At 41.3% G+C, this 19,971-nt stretch overlaps 3 protein-coding genes across 4 annotated transcripts in view; 2 read left to right on the top strand and 1 right to left on the bottom strand.

Moving 5' to 3' along the window:
* Positions 1-4,343, top strand: part of Spt-I (serine palmitoyltransferase subunit I) — a 17,814-nt gene extending 13,471 nt beyond the window's left edge. The window contains exons 9-12 of one of the 2 annotated variants that reach the window (XR_013897481.1): positions 1,428-1,526; positions 1,921-2,028; positions 2,476-2,754; positions 2,820-4,343. Coding sequence is in view for 1 of the 2 variants with exons in the window: in XM_080273179.1 (XP_080129305.1) it covers positions 1,428-1,526; positions 1,921-2,028; positions 2,476-2,643 (375 nt within the window). In the remaining variant the exon portion in view is untranslated. Of the gene's footprint in view, positions 1-1,427; positions 1,527-1,920; positions 2,029-2,475 lie in introns of both variants that reach the window. The other variant, XM_080273179.1, reaches the window with a different exon arrangement.
* The window catches only part of LOC145400746 (WD repeat and SOCS box-containing protein 1-like), a 456,090-nt gene that overhangs the window by 231,454 nt on the left and 204,665 nt on the right, over positions 1-19,971 (top strand). The window lies entirely within an intron of this gene.
* Positions 7,852-19,437, bottom strand: Xpac (DNA repair protein complementing XP-A cells homolog Xpac). The gene is made up of 8 exons (XM_080273154.1): positions 19,371-19,437; positions 17,629-17,765; positions 17,101-17,320; positions 15,735-15,852; positions 15,348-15,475; positions 14,377-14,542; positions 13,646-13,763; positions 7,852-8,003 (listed from the first exon to the last, which is right to left on the bottom strand). The coding sequence occupies exons 2-8, from the start codon at positions 17,753-17,755 to the stop codon at positions 7,852-7,854; spliced, it is 1,029 nt and encodes a 342-aa protein (XP_080129280.1). The 5' UTR covers positions 17,756-17,765; positions 19,371-19,437.

Raw genomic sequence — 19,971 nt, 5'->3', positions numbered from 1 at the left:
GACTCTCCCAAGATGGTGGACTGATAATAGTAATGATAATAATAGTTTTGTTTTGTTTAGTTTTTAAAGGCTCCAACATGCTTGCATGCGTCGGCCTTGGTCACCTAAATGGCTGCTCTCCACGCTGCACGATCCATTGCAGCCTCCCTGTTCGGTCCCTTAACCCTGAGGTCACACTTAATGACCTCGTCCCATGTCTTTCTCGGTCTACCCCTCGTAACCCCACCCCCAATATTAACACTTCTCACCTTCCTCACCCAGTTATCATCCCCCATCCTCTCCACATGTCCAAACCATCTCAATCTACCTCTCCTCATCACAACACCAATACACTCCAGTCCCATCCTACCTCTCAACTCTTCCATCGTAAACCCAGCCCCTCCAGGCCTTGGACACAGGGACGCACTGCACATCCACCTATTCATTGTCATTTCTGTACGTCTGAGCCAGCGAATATCTTCCTCCTTCACTGCCCAGGTCTCACTGCCATACAGCATTACACTCCTAACACATGCTGCATACAAAGACCCCTTAGCACGTAGGGAGAGCCCTCTCAATGTCAGAAGAGGCAACATCTCCCTGAACTTCTTCCAACCACTTCTCACCCTAGCCACAGAGCTACCTCCAGCCCCACCTCCAGCACACAATATGTCTCCCAAATAACAAAACTCTTCCACACACTCAAGAGATTCACCAGCAAGTTCAATCCTTTCACGTCTGACAATCTCCACCTGCTCACCCCGACATGCCGTACGCATAAAATCAGCATTATCTCGCAGTCTACCTCTGATACCACTACATCTCTTATGCACCCATTTATCACACACACCGCACGAGACGGAATAGTAATAATAATAATAATAATAATAATAATAATAATAATGAGAAATAGGGAGGTGAGTATGGAAGTTAAGAAGTCACTGCATGATAGTATTGTGATCCCTACCCTGACATATGGAAGCGAGGCGTGGACCTTGCAAGAGGGGAACAAGTCAAGAGTGAGAGCAGTGGAAATGAGTTACTGGAGAGGAGCATGTGGGGTGACATGGAGGGACAGGTTGACGAATGAAGAAGTGAAGGAACGCTGTGGGGTGGATGTGGATGTGGTTGAGAAGATTAGGAGAAATACACTGAGTTGGTTTGGATATGTGAAGAGAATGGAGAATGAAAGACTGACTAAGAGGGTGTATGTAGATGAGGTGGAGGGAGGGAGAGGGAGAGGTAGACCGAGGATGAGGTGGAGGGATGGAGTTGAGAGGTATATGAGGGAGGGGGGGGTGAGTTGCGGGGAGAGTAGTCAAATGGTGGGTGACAGAGTGACTTGGAGGTGTTTTGTCTGCGGACACCCTTTGCGGGATTAGGGCGTCAGGCTATAGATAGATAGATAATAATAATAATAATAATAATAATGATGACTCTTTCTCTAGGTGGTGGACATACTAGAGCAAGAGGGTGCAGAACTGGTGGAACAGCTGCAGTCGAAGTGCCGGCAGCTCCACACAGCCCTAGCATCGGCATCAGACAAGGTTAGCGCACCCCTCCCCTCCAAAACACCCCCCTACACCCCTCCAACATCCCCTACCACCCTCAAACACCCCCCTACCACCCCTCTCACACCCCCCTACCCCCCTCTAACACCCTCCCTTGTCCCTTGGTGTTGTGGGATCTTGTTTCTTGGAGACTCTCTCTCTCTCTCTCTCTCTTCACTCCTTTTCCTCTTCTCCCTTCTCTCCTTTCCACTTCTCTCTCTTTTCTCTCCTTTCTTCTTCTTTCCTTCCCTCTCTCTCTCTCTCTTCTCTCTTTTCATCTTCTCTCCTCTCTCCTCTCCTCTCCTCTCTCCTCCTCTCTCCTCTCCTCTCTCCTCTCCTCTCCCTTTCTCCCTTCTTTCCTTCAATTCTCATCTTGCCCTTCCCTCACCAGATTGAGCTAAGTGGAGACAAGTTGAGCCCAGTGAAGCACCTACACCTCGCCGAGCCCAGTGGAGACCGAGATCGAGACGAGGCCACACTCAGGGACATCGTACAGAAGGTGAGATTAGAATTTTGTATTTTTGTCCATTTATTTATCTGTATTTATTATTATTATTATTATTATTAGTAGTAGTAGTAGTAGTAGTAGTAGTAGTAGTAGTAGTATTGTTATTACTCCTATTATTTTTATTACTTTTATTATTATTATTATTATTGTTATTATTGATGATGATAATGATGATGATAATGACAGTGACAGTGATGATGATAATGATGATGGTGATGAAAATGATGATAATAATAGTGATGATAATAACAACAGTAATAATAATACAGTAGTAGTAGTAATAATAATAATAATAATAATAATAATAATGACAGAATGCTTTACATATCCCAGCACCAGAGACAATAGTAAAAACCTGAGAAATATCCATTTTTTATAAACCGAGTGAAAGAATTAACACGCTTCCTCTCACATCTCGACTATTCCGACCCTGTGCAGGCCGAGAGCTATGGGGTGGTGCTGACGGTGGCCTGTTACTTGGTCGACCGGGAGACGCACCCACCTCGGCCCTCCATACGCGTCTCGGCCCACAAGGATCTGACGTGGGCCGAGATAGAGATGGCCAGGGATGCGGTGGCCAAGGCGGCGGCGGATGTGTTGGGTTGAGTGTGTGATTGTGTGTGCAAGAAAGGAAATGTGTGTGTGTGTGTGTAAGAAATAAAGATTGTGTGTGTAAAGAAAGGAAGGTATTTGTGTGTGTGTGTGTGCATAAAGATTGTGTGTGTAAAGAAAGGAAGGTATTTGTGTGTGTGTGTGTGTGTGTGTGTGTGTGTGTAGTACAGTACCCTCGCATCCAAGACAGTAATATAGTCACCTGAGGGTCCCGTCAAGGAGGAGAAACGTCCTGGACCAACACAATGCCTTATGGAAAAAAATAATAGTCACAAAAATCTTATATAAGTGCCCCCAAAAAACATCAACCCAGACCTATTTTAGCACCAGAACAAATTTCCTCAGCTTGAAAGTGTGTGTTTGTGAGCTTGTTATGTCCAGGTTAGTTGCTCAGTTATATCCAGCTTAGTGGGCTGAGGTAGATGGTGGTGCTTCAAGGGGTTAGCAGACGGTTTCCTAGGCATGGTTAGGTGAGGAAAGACAGTAATGTAGGAGGAAACGCCGAGTACAACACGTGGTAAGTGTGTCCACGATGCTCTGGTGAGGGAGACAAAAGTAAGCCCTGGTTGCTATCACATACTAGATGTCAGTATTTTCAGGGACAACATCTCAACCACGTCACTTTCTCAGGAACTGTGTTGGATCGAGTGAGACTGTCATGGCTGTATTCTCCTCAGATTTGGTTCGTTATGATCCTTTAGTTCTGTATTGGACGTATGCAACCGTATTACACCAGTATATTGGATTATTATTTACGGTCCCCATCTTGGATGCGAAATATCTTGGCCAAACCCACCTTGGACAGTATGTATATATTGTGTGTATCTCTCAACCTGTGTATGTATTTTAGCCTGTATGTGTGTGTGTGTATCTCTCAGCCTGTATGTATGCATGTGTATCTCAGCCTGTGTATGTATGTGTGTGTGTGTGTGTGTGTGTGTGTATCACTCAGCCTGTATGTATGTGTGTATATCTCAGCCTGTATATATGTGTGTGTGTGTGTGTGTGTATCTCAGCCTGTATGTATGTGTGTGTATCTCAACCGGTGTGTATGTATGTAAGCAAATAAAAGTACACACAAAACAGTCACAAATGTGTGCCCATAAATTTTTGGCATTTGGCTATAGATAGATAGAGACAGATAGATAGATAGATAAACAGATAGATAGATAGAATTTTTGTTTATATGTATTGTTTAAGAATTTGATGAAAATGATCTGAAGAGGTGATTATTTCTCTCTCTCTCTCTCTCTCTCTCTCTCTTTCTCTCTCACAATAGCTAGCCTTATGATTGTGTCTTTTAAAATATATATGTAATGATAACTGGTAATAATGATGATAATGTTGATGATGATGATAATGATTATGATGATAATGATTATGATGATGATAATGATAATGTTGATAATAATAATGGTGATGATAATGATGATGATGGAATTAAATGTGTGTGTCTATGGTTTATTTTATTTTCTCTGCTAATTTTTGATAAGGAAAAAATGGCCTCTCTCTCTCTCTCCTACGTTATGTATATTTGAAAAAAAAAAAAAATGGTTTTGGATTCAGTTAGTGTCTTGTCAGTAATTTTCTTTTACAATTATTATTATTATTATTATTATTATTATAGACACATGAGCAGATGATAAACTAGTAAAATAATGTATGTCCAATTTTATTATTATTATTATTATTATTATTATTATGAACAAATAATAAACTAATAAAATAATGTTTTCCTTTATTGTACATTATTCCTACATTACTTACTGTTGACAGGTGAGGCCAGGATTCCAGGAGCATAAATGGTGAGTGAGTGGCAGTGTGGCCCAGTCAGTTCAGCAAAGTTTGGTTAGTACCATTGTTTGGTGGTAGGTAGTGGCAACTGTCATCCACTCACTTGATGTAGTGCTGCCTACTTCTTCCTTCACCTTTATCATTCTTTTTCTGTGTCTGTCCTCCTCTCTTCCTATTTCTCACCATCATCCACTCACTTGATGTAGTGCTGCCTACTTCTTCCTTCACCTTTATCATTCTTTTTCTGTGTCTGTCCTCCTCTCTTCCTATTTCTCACCATCATCCACTCACTTGATGTAATGCTGCCTACTTCTTCCTTCACCTTTATCATTCTTTTTCTGTGTCTGTCCTCCTCTCTTCCTATTTCTCACCATCATCCACTCACTTGATGTAGTGCTGCCTACTTCTTCCTTCACCTTTATCATTCTTTTTCTGTGTCTGTCCTCCTCTCTTCCTATTTCTCACCATCATCCACTCACTTGATGTAGTGCTGCCTACTTCTTCCTTCACCTTTATCATTCTTTTTCTGTGTCTGTCCTCCTCTCTTCCTATTTCTCACCATCATCCACTCACTTGATGTAATGCTGCCTACTTCTTCCTTCACCTTTATCATTCTTTTTCTGTGTCTGTCCTCCTCTCTTCCTATTTCTCACCATCATCCACTCACTTGATGTAATGCTGCCTACTTCTTCCTTCACCTTTATCATTCTTTTTCTGTGTCTGTCCTCCTCTCTTCCTATTTCTCACCATCATCCACTCACTTGATGTAGTGCTGCCTACTTCTTCCTTCACCTTTATCAATCTTTTTCTGTGTCTGTCCTCCTCTCTTCCTATTTCTCACCATCATCCACTCACTTGATGTAGTGCTGCCTACTTCTTCCTTCACCTTCATCATTCTTTTTCTGTGTCTGTCCTCCTCTCTTCCTATTTCTCCCATCTTTCCTGTCACTTTTTATTACTCTTCTTTCCTTTTCAGGTGGCTTACATTGAGTGACAAGCCTAATGGTTTCCTGTAAGCCAGGAAACCATTTACAATGCTGGGTGGTAACCATATAACCAACCCATACGTGTTCCCTACGTGTCAACAAGTGGGTTGGTGGAGGGTTAGTGCCCCTCCCTGTAAAACAACCAACTCAAAGACAAACCCCCACCCCTTACCGGATTATGGCGTCTGGACAGAGGTAGATAGATAAACCTTAATACCGTCCAAGTGGCTGTTTATTCCCTGAACAACGACAACCAAAAGTATGCCCATCCCCCCCATAACAAACTCCCACCCCTTACCGGATTATGGCGTCTGGCTAGAGATAGACAGACAGATAGATAGATAGACAGATAACAACAGATACTTTTATTAAACAAACACCAATAGAAAAAGTGGAACATTTTATTATATATATTAATAATTCTAGATTTAAAAAAAATATCTTTAACGAAAATTATGCAGATCAATTAATTATGGATTTATATTAAAAAGTAGTACTAAAAATATCTTAAATAAGTACGAGACTAACAAGGAGAGTGTGAGTGAGGTAGAGGGGGGAGAGGGAGGGGGAGACTGAGGATGAGATGGAGGGATGGAGTGGAGAGGTATATGGGAGTGTGAGCTGGGGTGCAGACTAAGGGTGACATGGAGGGATGGGGTGGAGAGGTAGCTGAGTGAGGGAGGTGTGTGAGCTGGGGGGAGAGGAAGAGGGAGACATGAGATGGAGGGACGGAATGGAGAGGTAGCTGAGCGAGGGTGTGTGTGAGTTTGGGGGAGAGGAAGAGGAAGACTGAGGATGAGATGGAGGGATGGAGTGGAGAGGTATATGAGAGAGGGGGATGTGAGCTGGGGGAAGAGGAAGGGGTAGATCGAGGATGAGAGGGAGGGATGGAGTGGCGAGGTAGATGAGAGAGGGGTGTGAGTTGGGGGCTGGGCTGTGAAATGGCGAGGGACAGGGCGACGTGGAGGTGATTTGTCTATGGCCACCCCTTACAGGATTGAGGTGTCTGGCAACAGATATATAATTATGCTTTTATATAATTCTACAACACTGACAGGAATGATGGGAAGTGTAAGAGAGTTAGACGAGAATGACAGAGAAGTGTAAAGAGTGAGACGAGAATGGCAGGGAAGTGTAAGAGTGAGATAAGAATGACAGGGAAGTGTAAGACAAGAATAACAGGAAGTGAGGAGAGTGAGACAAGAATGATGGAAGTGTAAGAGAGTGAGACAAGAATGACAGAAGTGTAAGAGAGTGAGACAAGAATGATAGGGAAGTGTAAGAGTGAGACAAGAATGATGGGAAGTGTAAGAGTGAGACAAGAATGATGGGAAGTGTAAGAGAGTGAGACAAGAATGATAGGGAGGTGTAAGAGTGAGACAAGAATGACAGGGAGTGAGGAGAGTGAGACAAGAATGATAGGAAGTGTATGACTGAGACAAGAATGATGGAAAGTGTATGAGTGAGACGGGAATGATTGTTATTAAATACAAGAGAATGACACAAGTATCTGGACCTTCTTTCTCGACGCTGACACTCACAGGATGAAGTGTCAGGCAGCGGATACACAGAATACACAGACACAAAACACAGGTCACTAGAAATACACTCAAGAATGGCAAGTAAATAAAGAGGAAAATACAGTGCATAGTTTATCATAGAAGTGTTTACAGGGGAGACAGGTGGAGAGATGGGAGGGAGGGATGGTAGGAAGGAGGGAGGGAGAAAAGAAGGAAGAATAAGAGCAAGGGAGGGAGGGATGGTAGGATGGAGGAAGGGAGGGAAAGTAGGAAGGAGAGAGGGAGAAAAGAAGGAAGAATGAGAGCAAGGGAGGGAGGCATGGTCGGAAGGAGGGAAGGGAAGGGATGGAAAGAGGGAGGGAGGGAGGGAGAAAAGGAAGAAAGCAGGAAGAATGAGAGCAAGGGAGGGAGGGATGGTAGGAAGAAGGAAGAGAAGGAAAGTAGTAAAGAGAGAGGAAGGGAAGGAAGGGAAGAGGGAAAGCAGCAAGTGGAAGAAAAGGAGGGAAGGAAGGAAAGAGGGAGGGAAAGTAGGAAGGATGGAGAAAAGGAGGGAAGGAATATGGAAAGGAGAAAATGAAGGAAAAACGGGAGGGGGGAAGGGAAAAAAAAGAGGGAGGGAGGGAGAGAGGAAAGGAAGGAAAGAGGGAGGGAGAGAATGAAGGAAAGAGATAGAAGGTAGCCTATAGCTTGTCATAGGCAGAGAAGTGACTGGAAGTAAGAGAGGAGTGACAAAGAAAGAAGGAAAGGAAACGAAGGGAAGAAGAGACAGACAGACAGAGTACAAGTGACTGGAAGAAGGACAGATGGAGAGGGAGGAAATGAAAAAGAGAGATGGGGAGGAAACGAAGGGAAGGAGGGAGAGACAGACAGAGTACACAGCAACTACACGAGCCACATCCAGCCTATAGCTTGTCGTAGGTGTAGGAGTGTCCGCAGGTGAGGCAGGTGCGGGTGTATTCATCCTCGTCAGGCAGGTACACCTCCTCGCCGTACTCGTGTTGGTGTGTCTTGCTGGCTCGGGTGTACAGGGAGCTACGCACATTCATACGCAGTTCTGGGGATGCGAGAGAGGGTGTTTAAATACAGTACTGTGTGTGTGTGTGGGTGTGGGTGTGTGTGTGTGTAGCCTTTGTGTGTGTGTTTGTGTGTATGTGTATATCTGTGTATGCCTTTCTGTGTATGTATTTGTACTGTATGTGTATGTCTGTGTATATATTTGTACTGTGTGTGTATGTCTGTGTATGTGTATGTATTTGTATTGTATGTATAAATCTTTGTACTGTATATCTGTGTATGCATGTCTGTTTTTGTCTGTGTGTATGTCTTTCTGTGTATGTGTATGTACAGTAATCCCTCTAATATCCGGACGCCCAATATCCGAACATCCCCACTATCCGGACATAAGAATGTTTCATACTGTACTTTTTTCCATACTATACTTACCTCATTTCACTCTTTAATGTCCTTTATTGGTGTGAATAGGGTGTTAGGAGTTATGCATGTGCAGCAGGAATGTGTTTTTCTGAGTAAGGCTAGGTTAGGGTCCATAAGTACCAGTCCAGGAGCCAGTCACCAGAATGTTTATTATTGTATGAACCTACTTCTAAACCCTCATTTTATGTTTCTTTTGCATTTATTTCAGTCATTTATGTGCCTTATTGGTGTGATTTGGGTCTTAAATAGGTGCTATGCATGTCCAGAGGGAGTTGTATAGGTGTTTCTTGGAGTTAGGGTCCATAAGTACAAGTCCATAAGCTGGGGCCCAATATCCAGACAGAACCAATATCCGGACCTACCTATGGCTCTATTACGTCGGATATTGGAGTGATTACTGTATTTGTACTGTGTGTGTGTGTGTGTGTGTCTCTGTACTGTATGTGTATATCTGTGTATGCATATTCATGTGTGTCTGTCTTTCTGTGTATGTGTATGTATTTGTACTGTGTGTGTGTATGTGTGTCTCTGTACTGTATGTGTATGTGTGTATTCTTTCAGGTGGTGTCAATTGTTAATATTTAAAGATTTAGTTATGCAGCAGGAATTAATATATATATAATTTTCAATAAAAGTATTCATCCACTCACCTCCCCATCCATCATCATCATCAATATCATCTTCATCATCATCATTACCATCATCATTGTCATCCCAGACTTTTTCATCCTCTCTCTCTCTCTCTCTCTCACACACACACACACACACACACATAGACACACACACACCAGTAATCAACCTTTCTATTTATGTACTTATGTATGTGTATGTCTGTCTGTCTATGTTACACACACACACACGGCCAGTGGCATTACCTAAAATAGTATCTTTGAATAAGTCAAGTTCTGTACCAGGTTAGACTAAATGATTTTTCATTATTAAAAGGAAAAGAAATAATAGGTTCAAACAAGAACCATGAGGAAAAAAATGAGCTGAGTCAGCTGGTTTTGTTTATACTACAGCAACACGGGGAAAGTGTACATACTCTGTAAGTACATACTCTGTTCATGTAGTATTACAAAATGGATACATACTTCAGTAAAACAAATTTGGAAAAGAAAAGGGATAAAAGTAAAAAGCAAAATGATGATTTCTACCAAGAACCGGTTGAAGTGCAGACTCACAATAGACTGGTTGAACGTGTACACAAACTAGAAATGGCTTTCAAAAATGAAATTGATGAAATAAAGAAGCAAATGCACTTGCAAAAGGAAGAGATAGAAAAACTAGGAAGGGAGGCCAATAAGAAAGACACAACCATCAGTGAACTAACAGTGGAATTGAGTACGCTTAGGAAGAAAGTGAGTGAAATGGCAAGTACAGTAGTTAATCACGAGAGTGTTATGGAAGAGTTCAAAAATGACACAGAGACAATTAGGCAAGCAAGCAGTCTTATGGACCAGAGCAGTGATATTGAGGAGAAGATAACACAGGTGAATGAAGCTGTGCAAAGCTACAAAAATGATGTAGAAACCACGTATGCTGAAATGGTGAAAGTAAAGAAAGACTTAGAAACATGGGTGGAGGAAAAAAGCATTAAAAAGGAAGTGAAAAGAATAATCCAAAACAATCCAAAGTTAGTCAGAGATTCAGTAGAGATAAACAAGTCTATAGTAATCACTGGTATAGAAGAGGAGGAAGTAAAAAACAAGATCACAAGAGACAAAAAGGAGATGGCAAATGTAATGAGCTTACTGAAAGAAGTATCAGAAGAAATCTGTAGTAAAGACATAGAGGAACACAAAAGGTTAGGGAAATACGAGAAAAGCAAGACAAGACCTTTAAAGGTGACTTTCCAGAGTGTAAACACTGTGGAAGAGATACTAAAAAATGCAAAGAATCTTATGGAAAAAGAGGAGTTCAAAAATGTATGGATAAAAAGATGCCTAACACAAGAGGAACTGGAATTACTGAAAGAGAAAAGGGAGGAAGCAAAAACAAAAAATGAGGGAAGATCAGAAGAGGAGAAGAAGAATTTTTTTTTTACAAAGTAATAGGATTGCAGGTACGAAAGTGGTACACAAACAGGATGGAAGAAAAAGGAGGAAGGTAGTAGAACCATGTCATGACAAGTATATAAACAAGATGATAAAGTTGATGTACTCAAATGTGGATGGAATGGTATCTAAATTACTAGAGATGAATGATTATGTCAGAGAAAATGAACCACAAATAATATGCCTTACTGAAACAAAATTAATACCAAGGATATCAAATGACATACTAAACTTAGAGGAATACAATATATGGAGAAGAGACAGAAATTTAAAAAAAGGAGGAGGAATTATAATATTAACTAAGAAAAATCTAAAAGTCAAGGAAATAAACCTAGATATACCATCACAAGTAGAACTGATTGCAGTAGAGATCGACACATCTGAAGGTAAAGTAATTGTAGCCAATTTGTACATGCCACCCAGATCAAACACATGGGAAAGAGACGAATATGAGGACCTGGCAGAGAGTACAATTCAGAGTATAAGATCATTGCTACATAAAATGGAAGAGAAATTGGAAAGAATTATACTAACTGGGGATTTCAATACAAATATAAATTGGAATACTCTAGATATAAATAGCCAAGAAAGCTGTTGGGACCAAAAGCTCCTGGATCTCGTACAAGAGTTTTTCTTAACGCAACATGTGAGGGAAACCACCAGAAAAAGAGGACTTGATGTACCTTCAGTGCTAGAACTAATATTTACTAGGCAAGAAAATGAGACTGACAGTTTAATATATCACCCTCCACTCAGCAAAAGCGATCATGCAGTACTAAATTATAACTTCAGGATAGCATATGACATAGTAAACAGCAATGACAGTTACAAAAAGCGCCTAAACTATAAAAAGGGAAATTATCAAGATCTAAAGAAGTATTTCTTAGAAGTGGATTGGGAAAATGAGCTTCGAGGACAAGATTTAAATGCTGTATATAAAAAATTCTGTGAATTTTATGAAATAGGAGTCCAGAAGTACATCCCACAGCACAAAGAAGCAGATAAGAAAATACAGAAATGGTTCAATACAGAATGTAAAAAATCAAAAGAAAGAAGAGATTTGTTGTGGAATAGATACAGAAGACACAATAGTGAAAGGGCATATAATAATTACAAACAGGCAAGAAACGACTATACAAGAATAAGGAGGGAAGCCCAAAAACAGTTTGAGGAGGATATAATAAATAAAAGTAGTGATCAACCAAAGTTGTTTTACAGCTATATCAGAAGCAAAACCAAAGTAAAAGATATAATACAATCCATTACGGATGAGGGAATCACTTATACACAAGAGAAAGATATTTGTGAAGCACTAAATAAGAATTTCCAATTAGTTTTTACAGAAGAAAAAAATTTTGAGAGGGAATATGTGGAACACGCATGTCCACACATACTACCAGATATACAAATAGCAGAAAAAGTAATACAGGAGGAGTTAAGTAGATTAGACAGAGGAAATGCAAGTGGTCCTGATGAAATTTCATGTTGGGTGTTACAAGAATGTGCAAAGGAGTTAAGTAAACCATTATTTTTAATTTTCAAGCCCTTGGCCACCCTGTCTGGGATACATGGCATCTGGCAATGAATGAAAAAAAAAATGAATGAAGAAATCCTTGAGTCAAGGTAAACTACCTGATATTTGGAAAAAAGCAAATATTGTCCCCTTATTCAAGAAAGGAAATAGACAAAATCCACTCAACTACTGACCAGTATCACTGACCAGTGTTGTAAGCAAGGTATTAGAAAAACTTATAAGAAAAGCTTGGGTAAATCATCTAGAACAACACAGTATGATAACAGAAAGACAGTTTGGTTTCAGAAAAGGAAAATCATGTGTTGCAAATCTGTTGAGCTACTATGACAGAGTAACAAACACAGTACAGGAAAGGGAAGGATGGATGGACAGTATTTATTTAGATTTCAAGAAAGCTTTTGACACAGTACCACACCAAAGACTTTTATGGAAACTGTACCATCAAGGAGGAATTCGAGGCAAACTGTTTTGTTGGATGCAAGACTTTCTCATAAAAAGAGAAATGAGGACAGTACTAAGAGGAAACTATTCATCATGGAAAGAAGTGACTAGTGGAGTACCACAGGGTTCAGTGCTGGCACCAATCATGTTTTCAGTGTATATAAATGATATAAACAGTAACACTGGAAATGAGAGCTATCTGAATATGTTTGCAGATGATGCAAAAATACAAAGGAGAATTACTAACACAGACTCTTGTAAAGAGCTACAAGAAGAATTAAATAAACTTCATGAATGGAGTAGTACATGGCAAATGGAATTCAATGTGGACAAGTGTCATGTAATCAAGTTTGTTAAAAGTGGAAAAAGACCTGATTGGGATTATAAGTTAGGAAATAAAACCCTATACACATCAGAAAGAGAGAAAGACCTAGGTGTGATTATCAATAACAGACTATCTCCGGCTGACCACATCAGCGAGAAGGTACGGAACATGTATACACTGCTTGCAAATATGAGAATAGGATTCACATACATAAATGAAGACATGCTAAGAAGGATAATAACATCATTCATTAGACCAACCCTGGAATATGCATCAGTAGTCTGGAGTCCTCATCTCAAAAAGCATATAGACAAGATCGAAAAAGTTCAAAAGGCCGCTACAAGATGGATACCAAGCTTAAGGGACCTAAGCTACGAAGAAAGACTAAATAAACTGAATCTACCAACACTACCGGAGAGAAGGAAAAGAGGTGACATGATAATGCTATATAAGTGCATATCAGGAAAGGAGAAAATAGACATAAATGATTACTTAACATATGGAGAAGCATCAGCAAGAAAGAGGACACTGCAAAAAACTGCATAAGAAGAGAGGTGATAAAGACGTAAGGAAATTCAGTTTCCCAAACAGAGCAATTGATCAATGGAATGCACTATCGAATGAAATAGTGTGTGCCAAAACAATTCACAAATTTAAGGATATGTACGATAAATATGGTTTAAGACACAGGACAGTACAAGCTTGACTCATTCCTGTAAAGATACAATTAGGTAAGAACAATTAGGTAAGAACACACACACCAGATATCAACTTTTCTATTTATGTATGTATTTATGTCTATGTCTGTCTGTCTATCACACACACACACACACACACACACACACACACACACACACACACACACACACACACACACACACACACACACACACACACACACACACCTTTCATCTTCTTGTTGAACCGCTTCTGTTTGTTTGTTTCGCGTTGGTCTTCTTTCTTTGCGATGGCCTCCTCCAGGGCCTCCTCCGACCCCCAGACCTCCAGCGCGCGCTTCTCAATCTGTCAGGCATCATCATCATCATCATCATCATCATTATTATTATTATTATTATTATTATCATCATCAATATCATCACTGTTCGCATTCTCTTCCTTCTCCATCTTCTCTTTCACATCATCATCACCTTCATCACCATCATCATCATCATCATCAGTATCATCACCATACTCATTCTCTTCCTTCTCCTGCTTCTCTCACATCATCATCATCATCAACAATATCTTCACCACCACCATCATCATCATCTTCACCATCATTATCATCATCATCATCATCATTATCATCATCATCATCAACATCAATACCTTCACCATTCTCATTCTCTTCCTTCTCCTCCTCCTCTTTATCATCATCATTATCTTCACCACCATCATCATCACCATCATCATCATCATCATTTTCACCATCATTATCATCATCATCTTTACCATACTCATTCCTTTTCTCCTTCATTTTCTCATTATCACCACCACACACCACACCACACCACCACCACCGCACACCCTCAATTTCACCCCATATCCTTCTCTGCTTCTAACATGAAATACACCAACCAAAGCTGAAATCCTAAGCCAAGTTACACCGACCACACTACAGATTTCAGCCACCCACCTGCAGCTTCAGGAAGAGTTTCATGTCCCCCCAGCGTGCGTTGTGCGGGTTCTTCTTCACGATGAACTTCAGGGGCGGACTTCGCTTCTCCAGGTCCACATCTTTCAGGAGGTATTCGTTGCGTGCGTCGGTTTTCGTGATGAGCGCGTGTTTGTCGTCATTGTCCCTGGGGGTGGGTGGGTAATATTTTGCAGGGTACTGAGAGAGAGGAGGAGGAGGATGGGTGAGAGGAGGAGGAGGAAGGCTGAGGAAGAGAGGAGGGAATGTGAGAGAGAAGGAGGGAGCATGAGGGAGAAAGAGAGGAGGAGAGAGAGAGAGAGGAAAGAACAGAGGGAGAAGCATGTGAAAAAATCAGTAAAGTTTGTGAACATAGAGTATATATAGGATGAGAGACTGAGTAGGAGTGTGTTTAAGGGGAAGATGGTTTGGGTGAGGAGGAGGGGAAGGGAGTGTGAAAGGAGGAGGAGGGAGGGAGGGAGAGAAGGAAGGGGAGTGTGAAAGGAAAGAAGCAGGGAGGAAGGGAGGGAAGGAAGGAAGGGAAGTGTGAAAGAAGGAAGGAAGGAAGGTGTTTAGGAGTGAGAAGGAAAAATGAAGAGGTAACATCCAGGAACAGAAAAAAAAAAAAAAAAAAAAAAAAAAGGAGTCACAATTCTCACTACCATAACTACAACCATCATCATCATCATCATCATCATCCACAAGTACAGTAATCATCACCATACATCCTCCTCCTCATCATCATCATCACCAACCAGACCTACACTAATCATCATTATCATCATCACCATACATCCTCCTCCTCCTCCTCCTCGTCATCATAATCATTGTCACCACCACCACCATACATCCTCCTCTTCATCATCATTGTCACCACCACCACCCCCACCACCATATATACTCCTCCTCATCATCATCATCATCATCATATCATCACCATTGTCATCAACACCACCCTCCTCATCACCACACACCTGCAGTCATCACACGCAAGATAATCAAAATTGTGGAAGAGGTAGGAATTGTTGAACTTTCCGCCACACTCGACACACTCCGGCCGGTCATCTTCGAACAGCGGTGCCGGTTCCGACACCATCTGTATCTGTGGACGAGAGAGTCACCTTGATGCAGTGCGTTTATTTCCACCTGACACAACTGATGGAGGGATGAAGCAGAGAGGTATATGAGAGAGGGTGGGAGTGTGACCTGGGGGGAGGGCAGTGAAATGGCAGGGGACAGGGCGACATGGAGGCGAATGATTTGTGGCCAGCCCTTACTGGATTAAAGCGTCTGGCAATAGATAGACAAATAGATCAATACATAGAGATAGATAGATAGACAGAAATTGACACATGACTCACAGCTGCATCAATGTCGGCCTGATCCAGCCCATCCGTCTCCTCAATGAAGAATCCGCCACCGGTGTCGATCAATTTGGTGTCATTTATGCGGATCACCTTCGAATTGTCCGTTTTCTTCCTGGTGAACAAAAGAAGATGGTGTTAGGCTCAGTAAGATGCTATAAGCCTTTCACCTTAACTTGGCCCAGATTTTGATAATTTTTCAGCTTATTTCACATAGCTCAGTGGCAGAAAAAGGCAATGCTATGGCTCTATACCCTTTCCATAGCACTTCTTCATGACTATAATCCTTTCACCTTAACTTGGCCCAGATTTTCATAATTTTTAGCTTATTTCACATAGCTCAGTGGCAGAAAAAGGCAATGCTATGGCTCTGCATCCTTTCCATAGCACATCTTCATGACTAGCATCTTATTCTAGTGTTAATCTGTTGTCATGAAGGATGACACACGCAGGAGTAAGAGTTAGGCTGTTATTTCACTATTTCAAACAGCATCATGGAGCGTGGTGTGGATGTGGATGTGATAGGAAGCGTTAGGAGAAACACACTGAGGTGGTTTGGCCATGTGGAGAGGATGGAAAGTGAGAGACTGATGAGGAGAGTGTATGTGAGTGGGGTGGAGGGTGGGAGGGGGAAGCCAAGGATGAGATGGAGGGATGGAGTGGAGAGGTATATGAGAGAGAGGGGGTGTGAGCTGGGAGCAGGGCAGTGAGATGGTGGGGGACAGGGCAACATGGAGGTGATTTGTTTGTGGCCACCTCTTATGGGATTAAGGCATCTGGCAATAGATAGATAGATAGATCAAGGATATAACAAGGCAGCAATTATACAAATCTCCCTCAACTCCCTCCCTATTCCCCAAAAGGACGATGGTGGACTGCAGGAGAAGGGGAAACAGCCTGCAGTCCACTGGGTTCATGTACAGATAAGTTTAGGGCCATATTTTGTGTGTGTGTGTGTGTGTGTGTGTGTGTGTGTGTGTGTGTGTGTGTGTGTGTGTGTGTGTGTGTGTGTGTGTGTGTGTGTGTGTGTGTGTGTGTGTGTGTGTTCTTACCTAATTGTATCGTTACAGGAATGAGTCAAGCTCATACTGTCCCGTGTATTAAACCATTTTTATCATACATATCCTTAAATTTATGAATTGTTTTAGTGTGTGTGTGTGTGTGTGTGTGTGTGTGTGAATAGAGAGAAGTAAACCAAGCCTCTCTCATCTTAAGAATACTAGCCAGTAGAGGAAACTGCATTTGACTTTGCTGATTTATATATATTGAACCTGGAGCTACAACTACAACAACAACAACAGCTATTACTACTACTACCACTACTACTACTACTACTACTGCTACCACTACTACTACCACTCACTCAGTCTTCATACAGTAAGGGTTCTTCCGGTTCATCTTTTCCTGTTTCATAAGTAGTGCCTTCTGCCGCTTCTGTTCCATCCTCGCACGCTGGGCTGGACTTAAGGATATTTTCTCGCCCTCACTCACACCCTCGCCCTCTCCTGCATCCTTCTTTGGGGTCCCCGGCGGCTCCTGCAGACCATCTTTCTCGGCATCTGCAACGGTGTGGTTAGGATGTACTGTAAAGATATGTCAAACAGAATATTGACTCACATGGAAAAGTGACCTCCCTACCCAATGAAAACTAACCTGACCTGACCTAACCTTACCTGATCCATCCCATCCACATGCCCAAACCACCTCACTCTACCTCTCATCACAACACCAATCCAATCCCATCCTACCTCTCAACTCTTCCATCGTAAACCCAGCCCCCCCAAGCCCCGCACGTACGGTTGTAAAACGCTACACGCTCCGACGTTCTGTAAATAATGGCCAGGAAATACCCCTATAGTGAAAGAGTCAGCATATCACCCAGTCCACTTGCCATTCTCAGCTGGTACCGGTTTCTCGTCACTCTCGTCCTCTGTGCTTTTTGCTTTCTTAACTGCCTCCTTCTCATCGTCATCAGAATCATCAAATATACTCCTCTTGCGCTGGGCTGTAGCAGACATGTTTATTGCACTGAAATGTAAATAGAGAGTATTTAAGCACCAAGGATGAGGTGGAGGGATGGAATGGAGAGGTACATGAGAGAGGGGTGTGTGAGCTGGGGGGAAGGGTAGCAAAATGGCAAGGGACAGGGCAACATGAAGGAGATTTGTTTGTGGCCACCCCATACAGGATTAACGCTGCCCTTCCCCTGCCTCGTACACCCCCCCCTCTCATTTACATCGATCATATGTTTAAAAAAAAAAAAAACACTATGGTACCACTACTACTACTAATAACAGTAATAAAAATAAAAATGCTAATGTAATAATGGCCTTCATATAACTGGTACTACAATATATACTGGCAAATAAGCTTTACAGGTACAAGGGAAACAATAATTTGGCCACCTTTCAGAAAATTATAAAAGGCCTCCTTAAAAAAAAAAAAAAAAAAAAAAAAAAGTACCAGGGTCTTTATGAATACTGGACAGTGGTGTTTGGTTTGGCTCCTATCTATCTATCTATCTATCTATCTATATCTATCTCCAGCCAGACATCATAATCCGGTAAGGGGTGGGGGTTTGTCTTTGAGTTAGTTGTTTTACAGGGAGGGGCACTGGCCCTCCACCAACCCACTTGCTGACAGTGTAATTATGGTGTTAAAGATGTTTTTCTATTTGTCTTTCCAGTATTTACTCTCTTACTACCTTATTGATGTATATGACACTAAATAAACCTAACAAGATCTAACCTAACCATGAAAGTCAATTATTTTATTTATTTATTTATTTTTTGACAAGGTTAGGGTCACAATGCCAAAGTTAGGATCAAACAAACCTAACAACATCTAACCTAACCATGAAAGCCAGTTATTATTATTATTATTATTTTATCAAGGTTAGGGCCAGGATGCCAAAGTTAGGATCAAACATAACAACATCTAACCATGAAAGTCAATTGTTATTTATATTATTATTGTTATTATTAACACCATATTATTATTACAATTATTTTACTAAGGTTAGGGCCAGGATGCCAGAGTTAGGATCAAACAAACTAACAACATCTAACCTAACCATGAAAGTCAATTATTATTATTATTATTATTATTTAACCATGGTTTGGGTCAGAGAATGCCAAAATTAGATTCAAAGATGAGAATGACATTATTTTCTGTAGGCTAGAATTGTGCAATATACATAGCTTCTGATGTGCAGCAAAATGCAATAATTACTGATTTTAATATTACCTTCTGATTTCAGTGTACTGCTTACCTGTTGATTTAAATGTAATATTTATCCTTTTATTTTGTAATTGTTTATGGTCATTAAGAACGTAATGACAAATCTCCAGGAAATCTTGAAAATACCTTAGCAATGTTTCTGCAAAAGCCCCTTATAAACCAATATTTAATTAATTTTCGCCATAGCCAGCAAGTTCCCCCTAGCAGGTTACTAATTAAGGTGCCTAAAAATACTATATATAACCAGAAAAAAATACATACTGAACTGGACTCTCTCTTCCAGCCGAATATTTATTGTCAGAATTGGTTCGTGACGCAAGGTTTCACCATTATTTCCCAATGCTTTTCGCCAAAATTCGATAAACATGGGATATATTCGTATATTCCTCTCACCTCGGTTCAGTAATAAGCGCCAATATATCTTTTCCCGCCTTTTAATGGTGATTTTGACATTTTTTTCCTTATATAACAAAGCGACTCGGCTATGTTTACGTGCCAGCGATGTTTTGGGGACGTACTTAAACTAACCCAAATGTACCCAAGTAACTCCAAATGGTAAAATTCTGGTGACTCGTATGGGTAGATTGATAGATAAATAAATAGGTAGAGACAGAGGTAGGTTGATAGGTAAATAGGTATATAGATAAATAGACAGACAGGTAGATATATAGATGGGTAGACAGAGGCAGGTAGAAAGAAGCACAGACAGGCGGACACCGCTCGCTGGCTCAGTGGTAGCGTTCTCGCTTGCCATCTGGCAGACGGGAGTTCGCGCCTCGCTCAGGCTGCGAAAAGTTTCACTGACGAAGTGGGCGGTTACTGTCCCCCTTGAGCAAGGGGACGGGTGTGTGTGTGTGCAGGTCACAGCCTTGCCCTTAGATCGGACTATATGAGCTCTCAGCTCCCTTCCGGGAGGGTAAAAGCTGACGATCACGACCATCAAGTGATTCTGACCGACCCGGTGAATTACAAGATCGGTAGGCAGCTGCACAGG

Source organism: Coenobita brevimanus, chromosome 53 (genome assembly GCF_032717465.1).
Source record: "Coenobita brevimanus isolate Jiangsu-jjx chromosome 53, ASM3271746v2, whole genome shotgun sequence".
In the NCBI taxonomy this organism is placed as follows: Eukaryota; Metazoa; Arthropoda; class Malacostraca; order Decapoda; family Coenobitidae; genus Coenobita; species Coenobita brevimanus.
This window is presented reverse-complemented; position numbering and strand designations above follow the sequence as displayed.

Coding starts and splice junctions, on each gene's coding strand:
- Xpac (XM_080273154.1), bottom strand. CDS start 17,755: ATGTCTGCTACAGCCCAGCGCAAGAGGAGTATATTTGATGATTCTGAT. Junction 14,543..15,347: donor CTTGCGTGTGATGACTGCAG/GTGTGTGGTGAT, acceptor ACCCACCCCCAG/GGACAATGACGACAAACACG. Junction 13,764..14,376: donor AACTCTTCCTGAAGCTGCAG/GTGGGTGGCTGA, acceptor GATGCCTGACAG/ATTGAGAAGCGCGCGCTGGA.